Source organism: Xenopus laevis, chromosome 9_10L, assembly GCF_017654675.1.
Source record: "Xenopus laevis strain J_2021 chromosome 9_10L, Xenopus_laevis_v10.1, whole genome shotgun sequence".
NCBI classification, from domain to species: domain Eukaryota; kingdom Metazoa; phylum Chordata; class Amphibia; order Anura; family Pipidae; genus Xenopus; species Xenopus laevis.
The window spans coordinates 39700401-39716621 of NC_054387.1; the positions used below are offsets into that span (position 1 = coordinate 39700401).

Consider the following 16221-nt stretch of genomic DNA (forward strand, 5'->3'; position numbering starts at 1 on the left):
AAAAGTGACTCCGGTGTTTTTTCTGGAGACGGTAATATTATGGATATTTAGACAGAATGTGAACAAGGTCACACAGCTAGATGGCGGGTTGAAGAAAACACTGTGCAAATAATGCCTACAAGGTCAACGTATACACTACTACAGCGGTGGATACGGATTACGTAAAATATATTATGGCTGCTTGAAAAAAGTCACTCCGGTGTTTTTTCTGGAGACGGTAATATTATGGATATTTAGACAGAATGTGAACAAGGTCACACAGCTAGATGGCGGGTTGAAGAAACACTGTGCAAATAATGCCTACAAGGTCAACGTATACACTACTACAGCGGTGGATACGGATTACGTAAAATATATTATGGCTGCTTGAAAAAAGTCACTCCGGTGTTTTTTCTGGAGACGGTAATATTATGGATATTTAGACAGAATGTGAACAAGGTCACACAGCTAGGTGGCGGGTTGAAGAAAACACTGTGCAAATAATGCCTACAAGGTCAACGTATACACTACTACAGCGGTGGATACGGATTACGTAAAATATATTATGGCTGCTTGAAAAAAGTCACTCCGGTGTTTTTTCTGGAGACGGTAATATTATGGATATTTAGACAGAATGTGAACAAGGTCACACAGCTAGATGGCGGGTTGAAGAAAACACTGTGCAAATAATGCCTACAGGGCAAATAATGCCTAAAAGGTCAACTTATACACTACTACAGCGGTAGTAAAATAAAAAAAAGTAAAATAAAAAAAAAATGAATATTAAAAAAAAAAATTAAAGTTGGTGCTGCTGAACTACTAGGAGCAGCAGATTAGCACACCAGTCCCACTCCCCAACACTGCTAGACTAATAGCACTGGGCTCTTATAGTAGTAGTAGTAGTAGTAGTAGTAAAACAACAAAAAAATAAATAAAAGCAGTCCTTACAAGGACTACTGTTATTGCAGCAGTCAGCAGATGAGATCAGAAGCAGGACAGCTGCCCACTGCAGCTACATACAGAGCACTGCAGTAGAAGGTAGATTACTAGCCAGCAAAGCTACCTAAGCTTAAATGTCCCTCAAACCCCTGCAGACTTCTGTCCCTCCAATAACAGAGCAGTATCAAAACGATTACTAGCCAGCAAACTTTCAACTGTCCCTGAAATCACTAACAGGCAGCAGCTCTCTCCCTACACTATCTCTTCAGCACACACAGGCAGAGTGAAAAAACGCTGCAGGGCTTCGGTTTTTATAGGGAAGGGGAGTGGTCCAGGGGAGAGCTTCCTGATTGGCTGCCATGTACCTGCTGGTCTGGGGTGAGAGGGCAAAAAAAAGCGCCAACAATGGCGAACCCAAAATGGCGAACGTCGCGCGACGTTCGCGAACTTCCGGCGAGTGCGAACACCCGATGTTCGCGCGAACAAGTTCGCCGGCGAACAGTTCGCGACATCTCTACTGTACACATGATTCCCACTTTACCTGCGTATTATGACTTTTCTCATGGGGTTATTCATCCCATTTAGAACCCCCTAAAGACAACAATGGGCAATGCAGACTAACTCAAGGCTTAAATGGACTCAGCAAGTATATATTGTTTCATCTCCCTGCTTCACTGCATGTGAAATAGTAATGGTTTTATGTTAAGTATCCTTAAGTATTGATATTGGTACACATTAAAGTGGGCATACTGCGGAGGATTCCAATGGTATCAATGGGGATTAACAGATCCTTTCATTTAAAGCTGCGCCCACAATAATATCCCGTGTAATCCAAATGACTAGTAAGCAGTATATATGGGTATATTCCGAGCTACGTCCGTTACATATATACTCTACATACACATATCTAGTGTTTAGGAAGCATGTCTTATATAGCTAAGGACAAAAAGAACAACACCGGCACACGAGGCTTGTATCTGCAGGGCAAGCCCTTGCAAAAGATTTTTACTGCGGTGGTGCAGTTGCACCACCGCAGTAAAAATCTTTTGCAAGGGCTTGCCCTGCAGATACAAGCCTCGTGTGCCGGTGTTGTTCTTTTTGTCCTAGTTACCGGAAGGTTACCGTGCCCTCCATTCATCGAGCACCGAGCCAATTTGTCTACTTTACTAAGGGTGTGCGAGAGTCGATCTTTATTTGGAGTTATATAGCTAAGGGACAACGGTTCTAATTAGGAATTATATATAATGTGAACGCACTTTAGACTTATTCTTTATTAGGGTAATTAAAAAAGATCATCGTGGTTTCGTTTGGGGGACAGATTTGAAAGTTTCTGTATTATAGTGTTATAAGGGGAATATTGGGAATTGTGTGTCTCTACTATACAAATCGTCTGGAGCAGGTATTAGTACATTTGAAGGTGACAAGTTGATGCACAATGCGCAAATGTCACTGGGAGAAAAGGTGCGTCCAACCTGAAATTTGACCTTCGAGACTTGACCTTGGCCGATCAACTCTCAGGTCTTGTGTGCTCTGAGTGGTTACAGAGATGCAGGGGTGGGGGCAGAGAGGGAGAGTGCAAGGAATAACAGAGAGTGCCAGTGCCACATTTACCCTATTACCCTAGATGAAGGACGACTTACCTGGATACCGTTGGTGACAGCCTTCCCAGGCTGTAATTTTGGGTTTCCCATTGGAAGAAAGCTCAGAGCACAGTTCTTCATCTTTAGAGTACAGTTCTATGCTTCTCAGAGAGTTTAGGTTCATATTTAGTACGTGAGCCTTTTATAAAAACATTATTTCTTTCTGAGCCATTAAACTGTGACTCACACTGAAAATGATTCTGAAAATGAGTGCTGGGCCGGATTTACATTGTGGGCACCCCTAGGCCTGATGTCGTTCGTCACCCCGTCAGGGAGCAAATTTCATGGATGGTGGGCTAATCCTAAAAGTAGAAGTGAATAGTTACTTATAGCCTTAGATACTTCTAATGTAACTTATTGTATATAATGGATGGCATCTGTCGTGCTGCAGTAGGGGGAAGAGTCAAGCCGAAAAGGCCTGCAAACCTCAGTGCCAAGGAACACTGTTAATTACAAAGGGAATCTTTATTTTGAAAATATATGTAGTGTTTCTATATGCTTCCTTGATGTATTGCACCTGCATGCACCTTGATTCCTGCTGAAAGCTACATTGAGCAGCCTAGACCTGTGTAGCAGTCACAAAGTGCCCCTTAAATATCCATTATTGTTTCTTGATTAGCACTGTGAGGCTATAGCCGTCTGAAAAAGACCTGCTATACTACATTCTCATCCAGTAAACAATCAGATGTACATGACAGCTAACTGGATCCCATATAGTCACCCACAGATTAAATCCTGGAAAGTTATCTGCCATATGCTATGAGCGAACTCATACAGCTTTCTTAGCTTCGGCACTTATGTAATACTGTGTATCCATGCACACTTATTGTAACACCCCTGCCATGTAGGCAATACAAAACATGCTAAATATCTGGACAGTGTTTATAGTGGTTATTTATATGGATTCAGACAACAAAAATACTTGATATGACTATTCTTGTCTGGTAAAACCGTTATTACTTAGTACAGTGGTGGGCAGATATTTAATGGCCTCACTCACATGGACCTATGATAACATGTGATGCAAATATTAAGATACAGAGGATGTCCTGTTCTTTGGGGTGGGCCCTAGCTGACATGTAGTGGGCTATTATGAAGTCCTATAAAGAAGTCTCTGGGACCTTTGGGCAGACTGGGGGCCACATCCAAGAGCAGGGTCTCCAGTTGGACAGCCCTATCCAAAAGATCTACTGCAAAACACTAAAAAATACATGTGAAAACTATCCACAGGTTTAGCTGGGTGAGGGTGAGCATTCAAGACACGTAGCCATCACAAGAATCTCTCTGTTTATTGTTGTATAATAAGGTACCACAATAGAGTTTTAGGATATACATTTCTCTGTGAGCACAGTTACATCACACACACACACTCACGGGTAATACACCTTGCACTTTGTAAAAGATTAACTGCACACAATGACTTTCCGTCCCTGGGCAAATCTCTGTTGTGTGCTTGTTACTCTTCTTAGGTTCATAGGATGGTTCCATAAGAGTCAAATCTGCAATTTTAGGCTTTGATCACACTGGAGTTTTTGCCCGAAACATCAGCAACCACTCGTGTGAACACGCCCATAGAATTCATGTTGTGAACGATGCCTAAAGGTAGATAGACACTGTCTGATTTCTGTTGGGGAAAGAGTGGTTGGCATCCTCCCCTCCAAAAAAAAGGTATTGAGACCCACACACCAGATATATGCATTTATCTCAGCCCCTTCCTTGACTGATCTTTTTAGAAGAGGTTGAGATAGACGAAAAGGACACAAAAAAGTTCCCTTTAGATTGTGGTACTTGTATATCCTTGTGGTTTGCTCATTGCGCTGGTTTAAAGAATGTCCGATGAGTTTAAAAAAAACATGCAAACGGCTTTCCTTTCAGAGAACCTCCCAATTTTCCTTGCAATCAATATAGTTATTCTATATATTTTTATTTCCACCATAATTCATCCATCATTAAATAAATATAACAAAAATAAAATATCTCCATATACAGTTAAATTTTATGTCAGATGTAATTTCGATTAGTTAAACCCAAATAAAGCCTGTGATTCCCTCCCCTGCAAGACTGGCTGAAAACACATTGCAGAGATTTGTGGTATCAGCCAACCCGTTGGCTGAGGCGTTTTATTTGTGGATACGTAAAATGAGAACGTCAGTAGAAACTGATGCATAATTCTTTGCAATGTAGAGGGCCGCCTACCCATCTAAGACTTAATCTTCTATATTGTATCTATAGGCTTCTATTAGCCCCTCTAGAGAGTGCACAAAGCCAGAAATGCTACAGATGGAACCAATGACGAAGATGGAGACATCAAAGAAGACTTGGTGCCACAACAGCTTCCTCCACAACAACTTGAGGTGGAATAGACTTGGAAGGAGGAAGCAAAGACCAGCTCCCGTGAGGCTTCCTGTGAGACCCATTAACAGGGCAAAATGGGGCACATACATAGCCATAAGTAGAGTAAAGATGACTAGGGCACATCTAAGGGTAAGACCCCAAGATTTCAGTCTCCCATCACCCCCATAGCAGTTTGGAAAGAAGGCCCTTGTGCTCTCTTGAAAGAGTGACTTCTCCAAGACCTCTACTGCTGCAAAGAAAGGCAGTGGATAGGACAGCAGAGCTTTGGATACCAGAAATAGGTTGACCACTGCCCTGATGGTTGATGGTAAGTTGTCTGTAATGACTTCCTTGGTTTCATCTGCCCAGGTTAGGTAAGCCAAAAGGGCAAAGAGTCCCTTGAGGATACAGGCCGCAATATGAGTCCAGTTCATCATACAATGAAATTCCTTTTGGTTCTGCATGTTCCCTTCCAGAGACGGCAGGAAGATCTGGGAGGTATAGCTGAAGACAATAATGCCAATGGAGATGGGGAACTTCTTAACATCAATGTAGAACTTCACTTTGTCCCAAGCCCAGTCCCTTGCTCTGGACAGACAGTAGGCAATCACCAGGATGTTAATGACAAAATGCGCTAAGGTGCAGAGCAAGCTGAACTTCGACACAGCTTTAAGGTTCTTGAGAAACGCGCAGGGCAGGAGCGCAGCGGTGGCAATGATGGACCAAGACTTCTGGGATATTGGCAAGCTTGGAAAGCTGTTGTACATCAAGTTGCCACTAACCACTACATAGAGAATGCAGGTCATCACCAGTTCAATAATCTGGGCCACATTAACAATTATTCCTCCGAGTTTAGGAAACCTTGGTGTACAGCAGGCATTGGCAATGTCAACATAGGAGTCTCTCACCCTCACTGTTTCACCATCTTCGTTCTCTTCATAGAGGCAAGCAATAAGGATCTTCCCAGTGTAGCAACAAACAACAGCTGCAAATATAATGAGAAACAGTCCCAGATATCCACCGTGAAGAATTGCATATGGTAAACCCAAAACGAACATCCCCTGCAAAACACAAACACATAGTCGGTAAGATCAAGAATTGACTTGACTTAATTGTCTTATCAGTGTCATATGATTTTGGATGTGTTGCAGATTCTCTCAAACTGTAAGGAGATATGGGGGGGCACAAAAGTGGAGGAAGAGCATCCGTTCTAGCGTCAAAAAGTGAATTAAAGTAATAAGATTATAATGTAGCGTTGTCCTGCACTGGTAAAACTGCTGTGTTTTCTTCAGAAACACTAATATTGTTTATATCAATAATCTGCTGTATAGCAATTAGGGCAGCCATTCTAAGGAGAAAAGGCTCATGTAACACAGCAGATAGCAGATAAGCTCTGTAGAACATAATGTTATCTGTTATCCACTATTTCACCTGTTCCATATAGCCTTTTTCTATACAGCAAACAGAATAGTTTTACCAGTGAATCTGGCAAACAGATCAGTTTTACCAGTGCAGGATCAACATTACATGATATTTTCATTACTGTAAAACACTTTAATTTTTTTATGTTACTGTTTCTTTAAGTAGGCACAAGTGTAATTGATGTGGTTGAGGAGAGAGGAGTTGCACACACTAAACCTAAACATTTGCCAGGTGGCTTTATTTCCCCTTTAACATGAGACAATAATTCATGGTTATAACTGATATGGTACTTATTTCATCAATTGAGATGAGAAATTAACTGGAATTTAAGGTGATAAAGCATGTTACATAGTTACATAGTTACATAGTTAAATCGGGTTGAAAAAAGACAAAGTCCATCAAGTTCAACCCTCCAAATGAAAACCCAGCATCCGTACACACACCCCTCCCTACTCTCAGATAAATGATATATATCCATATCTATACTAACTATAGAGCTTAGTATCACAATAGCCTTTGATATTATGTCTGTCCAAGAAATCATCCAAGCCATTCTTAAAGTCATTAACTGAATCAGCATCACAACATCACCCGGCAGTGCATTCCACAACCTCACTGTCCTCACTGTGAAGAACCCCCTACGTTGCTTCAAATGAAAGTGCTTTTCTTCTAGTCTAAAGGGGTGGCCTCTGGTACGGTGATCCTCTTTATGGGTAAAAAGGTCCCCTGCTATTTGTCTATAATGTCCTCTAATGTACTTGTAAAGTGTAATCATTTTCCCTTTGCCAGGGTCTTTTTTCCAGAGAAAACAACCCCAACCTTGACAGTCTACCCACAGTCTATGTATTCTCCCATATATCTGAAAGGCAGAATCATTAGTACAGGTCTTGGATCACTTATCCTAAAACCCATTATGCAGAAAGCTCTGCATTACGTGACGCTCATTTTTCTGTAACAATAAAACAGTAACTTGTACTTGATGGTAACTAAGCTGCCTACACCCATATTGGTCGCCAAATAATCTTATTGGGTTTATTTAACATTTAAATGTTGTTTTGTAGCAGAATAAAGGAATAGGGATCCAAATTATGGAAAATTCCCTTAACTGGAAAACCCCAGGCCCCAAGGAATCTGGATAACAGATCCTATTCCTGTACAAGGCCTACATTCAGCTGAGAGTCACCTGATGGCAGACTGATAGCAGTGGCATAACTAGAGAGGAAGCAGCCCCCTCAGTCGGGGTCCTCGATCTACTTCTTCTGTGGGGGAGGGGGAATATGTCGAAGCTCCCCCATAGATTTGTTAAAAGATGTAAAGATGGTGAGATCATATGTTCATGACATGTCTGTGCTTCTCAGAGAGTTTAGGTTCATATTTACTACATGAGCCTTTTATAAAAGCATTATTTCTTTCTGAGCCATTAAACTGTGACTCACACTGAAAATGACTGAGTGCAAAGAAAAGCAATGTGTTCTCACGTATTTCCTTACTAGTCACAAAAGCGCAGATGTTGCTATGAGTAACAGCACTTGTTTTTTTTGTTCCCTTAAAGTGGTCAAAACACCCATAAGCTACACTAATAGTAAGCCTAGATTTTCTTTTTATAAAAATTTTGTCATAATTCAGTTCAGTTATACTTTTTGATGTTTCTGTTTTTTTGGCCTCATCCTTCACAGGAGCTGGATCTATGGATTCTGGGCAATTACCAGTGACGATAAATTGCAATAAATTGCTACTGTTGCTATCTTGCCCTACTTCCACCTTGCACTACTATACACATGATTCCCACTTTACTTGCTTTTGACTTCTCTCATGGGGTTGGTCAAAGTGAAATTCGTATGTACTCCCTGGCCTTTCCGTGGTGCAATTGTCTGGTGCTCAGTCCTCTAGGGAGACGGCACTCCCCTGGATCCACAGGAAACAAGCAAATGAGGAACCGGCACACAGAGATGAATGCAAAAGGGGATAGACTCCTATTCGTCACCTGATGAAGGGACCAGCCCGCGAAACGTTGTGCTTGTCTGACACAATAAACACATAGGGGTCTATCCCCTTTTGCATTCATCTCTGTGTGCCGTTTCCTCATTTGCTTGTTTCTCTCATGGGGTTACTCATCCCATTAAGAACCTCCTAAAGGGATACTGTCATGGGAAAACATTTTTTTTTTTTCAAAATGAATCAGTTAGTAGTGCTGCTCCAGCAGAATTCTGCACTGAAATCCATTTCTCAAAAGAGCAAACAGATTTTTTTTATTAAATTTTGAAATCTGACATGGGCCTAGACATATTGTCAATTTCCCAGCTGCCCCTAGTCATGCGACTTGTGCTCTGATAAACTTCAATCACTCTTGACTGCTGTACTGCAAGTTGGAGTGATATCACCCCCTCCCTTCCCCCCCCCCCCAGCAGCCAAACAAAAGAACAATGGGAAGGTAACCAGATAGCAGCTCCCTAACACAAGATAACAGCTGCCTGGTAGATCTAAGAACAACACTCAATAGTAAAAACCCATGTCTCACTGAGACACATTCAGTTACATTGAGAAGGAAAAACAGCAGCCTGCCAGAAAGCATTTCTCTCCTAAAGTGCTGGCACAAGTCACATGACCAGGGGCAGCTGGGAAATTGACAAAATGTCTAGCCCCATGTCAGATTTCAAAATTGAATATAAAAAAATCACTGATGCGTTTTGAAAAAAACATGTTTTCCGATGTCAGGATCCCTTAAAGACAACAATGGGCAGTGCAGACTAACTCAAGGCTTAAATGGTCTCAGCAAGTATATATTGTTTCATCTCCCTGCTTCACTGCATGTGAAATAGTAATGGTTTTATGTTAAGTATCCTTAAGTATTGATATTGGTACACATTAAAGTGGGCATGCTGCGGAGGATTCCAATGGCATCAATACCTGGGCACTTGCATGTAGGTTTTGGACAGGAACCACATAGTATACAGTTACTAATGCATCCACTGGGGCTACAGGCTCCACAGATAAAATCATTTCTTAATTAGCTACATTCAGAATAACAGCTGAAATAATTATCAAGATTTAACACAAATTGCTTTAAAATCAGGGTTTAAAGGATATTCATGTTATAGTCACCATTGCTGGAAACCAAAATGATAACTTTTTACTGCTGCGCAAAATAGCACCGATGCCTGCAAAATAACTGTGTCTTTTTTGTACAGAATTTGGGCAAGGCAGGGGTGACATTGAATTTCAATCAAATGTAAAAGGCACTGAACGCTCTTGAAATAGCATGGCCTTAGCACTTTTACTCCAAATGGCCACTCAAGTAATTGTATAGATAGATGTTAGCTTATACATTATACATATATGAAATAAAGAAGAGCTTGTGAATACGGAGAGAGAGAAGAAGATAGTGTATGCATGTTTCATGTAAAGTGGGTTAAATCTCATAAATGATGTGTTTACCTTTTGTACATTTTGTAATAGAATCAAGGGATTTAATGAAACTGTCATGATGTTGGGTAGGAAGGGAGAAGAGAGACAATTCAATGAGAGAGATGGGTGGATGTTTAAATCCTGTTGGTCTTTGAGGGAATGGTTTGTACAGGGATGGGGAGATGGGGTAGGTAGAGGTAGGTAAGGAATAAACGATTACATAGATAAAGGCAGGTGAAGTAATGCATGAATGAATGAATAGACTATGGCAAATAAAGGTGAAGATGCTGCAAATAATGAGCAGGTGAATAGAATAAAGGTGTAGACAGATAAGTAAGCGCATAGAAGGTGGAATAAGGGAGAATAATGGAAGGCAGATTTTAGGGATGGACCGAATCCACTATTTTGGATTCGGCCGAACCCCCAAATCTTTTGCGAGAGATTCGGCCGAATACCGGACCGAATCCGAAAGTGGAAAGGGGAAAACTTTTTTTACTTCCTTGTTTTGTGACAAAAAGTCACGTGATTTCCCTCCTCCCGATTCAGATTCTGTTCGGCCAGGCAGAAGGATTCGGCCGAATCCTGCTGAAAAAGGCTGAATCCTGGATTGGGTGCATCCCTAGCAGATTTGTCAATTATTGAATTGTCGGATTAGGGGAAGGTAATGGTGTAAATGCAGGGCTGGATGGTGGAATGTGGTATGTATAGGTGCAGATGAAGTAATTAGTAAATGGATGAATGGAAGGTTAAAGGTGTAGAAGAAGGGATTGATGGGTACATAGGGAATGGGGATATATGGACTGACTGAAGCCTGCATGGGGGGGTATTGAGCGGTGGGTTAGTGGATGTAGGTAGGAAGGAGGATAGTTGGGTGCCTGTATCTGATTGAATGGGTTATGGATGAGTGGGTAGGTGTCTATGGGTAAGGAATTATGGGTAGTGTAAAGGGTATGATATATGGGAATTTATGGGCAGATGGACATGTAAGTGAATAGAATATGATGAGGGGATTAAGTAGGGTATAGAATGAACAAATAGGCTTGTGAGTGTGAATACAGACAGACTGTGTCATTATGTGCCTGAGAGTGTACAGTATGTGAGTGCTCAGACATTAGACAGAAAGTCAGGGTGAAGGCAGCCGAGAGACCATTGTAAATCTGAGACTGGGTGAGATATTGGCTATACAGACAGACAGAAAATAGCGTTACAGAGAGGGATGTATCATATCGGCGACAGGAGTCTGAACTGCAACAGTTAAGCTGGTGTCACTCTCTGAAGTAAAAGCGTCCTAGATAGTTTTCGAATGCGCGTCCCTGTGTTGCACACAGTTGCGCACGCGCGTCCTCGTTAGCGCACGGTTACGCACGCGCGTCCTCGTTAGCGCACGGTTACGCACGCGCGTCCTCGTTAGCGCACGGTTACGCACGCGCGTCCTTGTTTGCGCACGGTTACGCACGCGCGTCCTCGTTAGAGCACGGTTACGCACGCGCGTCCTTGTTTGCGCACGGTTACGCGCGCACGGTTACGCACGCGCGTCCTTGTTTGCGCACCGCCGCGCCGGTGTCCTGAGGTGCCCGGCTAACATTTCCCGAGACTGCCAGAATCCGACTACTGTCCTACTTCATCTTCCTGGGAATCCCCTCCTTATAAAGATATAGTAAAGATGTACTAGAATTAATAAAATCACGATCTAATTTATACCAATTATATTTGGGGATTCACAGATCCTTTGATTTAAAGCTGCGCCCACAATAATATCCCGTGTAATCCAAATGACTAGTAAGCAGTATATATGGGTATATTCCGAGCTGCGTCCGTTACATATATACTCTACATACACATATCTAGTGTTTAGGAAGCATGTCTTATATAGCTAAGGGACAACGGTTCTAATTAGGAATTAGATATAATGTGAACGCACTTTATACTTATTCTTTATTGGGGTAATTACAAAAGATCATTTTGGTTTCGTTTGGGGGACAGATTTGGAGGTTTCTGTATTATAGTGTTATTAGGGGAATATTGGGAATTGTGTGTCTCTACTATACAAATCGTCTGGAGCAGGTATTAGTACATTTGAAGGTGACAAGTTGAGGCACAATGCGCAAATGTCACTGGGAGAAAAGGTGCGTCCAACCTGAAAAAAAGAAATTAATTTCTAGGGGATGAAAAGCCTGTCTGGTTGTTACTGCTCCATATACGCTATAGGATTCCCCCCCCCCCCCCCAAAAAAAAAATCCAATTCTTCATCACTGTGTTTCTGAGATTGAAGGACAAGGTATTAGGGCTGAAGAAAAATTTGACCTTTGATACTTGACCTAGGCCGATCAACTCTCAGGACTTGTGTGCTCTGAGGGGTTACAGAGATGCGGGGGTGGGGGTAGGTGGGGGCAGAGAGGCAGAGTGCAAGGAATAACAGAGAGTGCCAGTGCCACATTTACCCTATGCCCAAAGGAGATTGAATGCAACGAGCTGTGCTGAGGAGCCAGATACATGTAGATGAAGGACGACTTACCTGGATAGCGTTGGTGACATTCCAACCAGCTTCCCAGGATGTTATTTTGGGTTTCCCATTGGAAGAAAGCTCAGAGCACAGTCCTTCATCTTTAGAGGCAGAAGAAGGGGGTCCTGTCCCATCTCTTTGGTAGTGGGTGTCACCCTCGCCTGGGGCATCTCCAGTAGGGACTTCTGTCTTCAGGATGTCCATCTGAAGCCCCTGCCTGTGCTCCGTGTCCAGGTCATCACAATGAGCAAAGCCAAGCGCTTCTTCGTCAGTGGCAGCCTGGAATCCCATCCTCGCAAACATCCCACTAACCTTGGCCTGGGACTTGTTAGAAACCGAAGTGGCCACATTTGATAGTTTGCTCCTAATCAGGGTAGCCATGGTGGCTTGTCTCAAGATCCTGCTTCAATACAAATACAATACACGGAATCCGTCTTGGTATGTTGGGAAAAACTGTTACCTCCACTCGCTCAGACTGGCTCTTTTCCACCCTTGAGCTCCCTTACGCATGACACCTTCTGCAGAGGTAATTAAGATCTACTGGGCATTTCCATGATATCCACTTTTATGTTCTTTTCTCGAATTTAGAGTAGTGGGGAATGGTATTGTCCTTGTCCCCTCTTGTCTATGCCCTTCCCTCAGTGGCACCACAGTCCAATGCAGAGGATCCTAGAGATAGGTGGGAGGTAAGGTAGAGGGAGGGGGAGCACAGAATGTTAGTCTTTTGCTGAATACCAACCAGGTCTATCTAATACTGGAACACTGATCAAATCACGATGAAACTGGGATGGTTGGGTGGGTGGGGGGTAATGAGGGTGTCTGCATGACTGCTGCATATCTGGGGGAGTGTCTAATTCCTCACCCCCCCATTCTGTCACCAATTGCAGTTCTTAAACCCATCCCACCACCACCACCACCATACATTCCACCGCCCTCTCAAGATCCCCCTGTACTAGACACGTCCATGCCAACAATAGATCCATCTCAATCACACCATCTCACTCCAACCAACCCATAAATACCCCAATGCACATACACAACACCACCCTAACATACCATTCTTGAGTCATCAAGCGAGATCACCCTTCCCAATCAGTTTCCCTCTCACCTTTCTACACCTTCTCCTTCTGCTGAGCAAACCATTGCCCTTCACGGGACAATCCCTTCTAACACAGCAATGCTGTTGCCTGTAAAGTCCTAGTTCAGCCACATCTCGAGGACCTTATTCTTCCTGCCGCTCTGTGCCCACTCAAGTCACCCCCTTCCTATCTCTGCCAACCTGCATTCATCATTTATTGGCTTTCCGCCTCTAAATTATACAAAGGCTACCTTTTCTTTTCTAAAAGACTAGCGGTTCTAATTTAGAAGGAAACCTAAAGCTATTTATCTGTATTCTTTAAGAAATCACTTGTAATTTGCCTAAATGACTTATTTGCCTGGGGTCTTTCTTAGTATTGCGTCAAGATACTATAAATACTCTCAGCCCATTACGATTTACATGATCTGTATTGTAAATTCGGTACTGGCCTCAATCACACACACAGCAAATCATATATATATCATTACAGTGGAGAGGATATATATATATATATATATATATAGAGATAGATAGATAGATAGATAGATAGATAGATATATAGATAGATATTTATATAGATATATATTTATATAGATATATATTTACAAACAAAGTCATATATATATAGATAGATAGATAGATAGATAGATAGATAGATAGATAGATGGATAGATATAGAGAAATATTATTTTGCGGGCAATGCTTTTCTAATTATCATCAAAACGAACATCCAGACTCAGCAACAAGGGGAAGAATTCGAATCAGATCTTAGGAAAGAATGAAGGTTTATTTTGAAATAAACTCTCTGTTAAATACACGATAAATGTGTCGCAGTAGCGTTTAAAAAACACATAGAACAAAGCAAATTACTAAAGCGTTTTATGACGGAAAAATGGAAGAGATCGAAAAATCGGAATTCTTTTTTTTTTTTTATGTGTATTTATAAAAGGAAACGATCTATTTCAACCAGTGTCCGACAAATGATATTTAGCATCGCGTTCTTTTTTGGTCTCTGAATTTAGACTAGACAAAAATGTACATTTGAAATACCGACAATGTGTTTAGATGCCCTACATACCTATATATTATTATTATTAAATCATATTATTATGAGTGTTTTCCGGATATTATAGTGAATTCCATTCCATTTTCGTTCAGAGTTGCGATGGAATCTGATGAATTCGTTGTTATTATTCGATGGCAGGAGCTGGACTGGATTTTGCGGAGGGTTTAACATGATATGACAAGCTGGGTTCTTCCTTTAGAAAACAGATCTTTACAAGCCATTGCACAAATAGGTCAAACACTTGGCAGAAATATTCCGATTATTTTCCAGTTGCTGAATGATCACAGACTTTTTGTATTTATTAAAGAAATAAGCCCCATCGTATGCTAAATAGATAATAGAAACGAATATAAATGGAGGGGCTTGACTTGTATTATTATTATTATTATTACAGTAAGACACGGAAGGGGATTCTTACTATTCAAAGAATGAAATCAATAGGTTTGTGCGGCTAATTCTGACATTTTGTCAGTCTGACCTGGATCTCAAATCTATTACAGGGAACAATCCTCACAGGAGGGAAGCGATATCATCCTACAGATACATTGTATCAGAACCCCAGGGTATACATACATTTTATCACAATCCCAGAATCTAGATACATTATATCACAACCCCAGAGTATAGACACATTGTATCACAGAGCCTAGCTGGCACTCATATACTAAGACTGGGCAAATTTGCCCTGATGCTGCAGCAACCCATAGCGACCAACAACAATTAGCAATCAGTCTAATGGAATAATGAAAGTAAATTTCTTATTGGTTGCTATGGTTGCACTTGGGCAAATGTGCCCATGTAAATTACCCCTAGATAGAAAAAAATGCTTTTATTCAGAAGCCTATAGAACCCTAGAAAATAAATAAATAGTGTCAATGCTCCAGAGCTCAAATCTATTACAAAGAATAATCCCCAGGGGAGGGAAGATTGTTGGAGGAAAAGGGGTAGAAGTACATTGGACCACAGTACAGATACAGCAGATCAGAACCCCCTGTACATAGATAACCCTATTTTTGAACCCCAGAGCATGGATACATTGTATTATAACCCTAGAGCATACTACAATGCATCTGAACCCCAGAATTAGAAGCCCAGAGAACAAATACAATGTCTATGAGCTCCATTGTGTAGATACAGTGTATCAGAACCCCCAGGGTATTGACACACATGGGCTCATGTGATTGTTTTATTCATATTTAAACCACAAACCAATCTCAGTATTTAGGTACCTGTGGTGCACAAGACCACGGTAGATTGCCAAAAATCCAATCAAATGTTTGACAGAAATAAACAAATATAATATACAATTTGTCAATATTTTGGCTTGAGTTAGAGGGGTCCTAATACTTTGTCCTATAAGGGGCTCCAGTGACCCATTCCCTTCAATGAGCAGAAGGGCCATAGTGCCCCAATTAATGTAATGGTGGTTATTGTTTTTCTTGAGGTCACTAGGGGCAATGTAAAATATATGTAAATGTAAAATATAGTAGCACTTTATTCTGGGACTTGGAGCTTTGTATTATCGCAGTGATGGAACTGTTTTAGCTTGAGAGGCATTTTTACATAAGGGATAAGGATAGGGTATATAGGATTTTATGAAATTATATGTATAGCTATGTATATTCTTATGTTCATGTCTATCTATCCATCTATCTAATCTATCTATCTATCTATCTATCTATCTATCTATCTATCTATCTATCTATCTATCTTTATCACATATATCTATTTGCCTATCTGTGTACTATCTATCTATCTATCTATCTATCTATCTATCTATCTATCTATCTATCTATCATCTATCTACAGTATCATCTATCTATCTATCTATCTATCTATCTATCTATCTATCTAT

At 41.2% G+C, this 16221-nt stretch overlaps 1 protein-coding gene across 3 annotated transcripts in view; it reads right to left on the reverse strand.

The window, feature by feature from the left end:
* Nucleotides 1-3828: 3828 nt before the first annotated feature.
* The window catches only part of LOC108705538 (vesicular inhibitory amino acid transporter), a 17145-nt gene continuing 4752 nt past the window's right edge, over nucleotides 3829-16221 (reverse strand). The window contains exons 1-3 of one of the 3 annotated variants that reach the window (XM_041576895.1): nucleotides 13331-13347; nucleotides 12235-12891; nucleotides 3829-5953 (exon numbers count right to left, since the gene is read on the reverse strand). In XM_041576895.1, coding sequence (XP_041432829.1) covers nucleotides 4766-5953; nucleotides 12235-12603 — 1557 coding nt within the window. In that variant the 5' untranslated portion in view covers nucleotides 12604-12891; nucleotides 13331-13347 and the 3' untranslated portion in view covers nucleotides 3829-4765. Of the gene's footprint in view, nucleotides 5954-12234; nucleotides 13028-13330; nucleotides 13348-16221 lie in introns of those variants that run through there. The other 2 variants (XM_041576894.1, XM_041576893.1) reach the window with 2 other exon arrangements.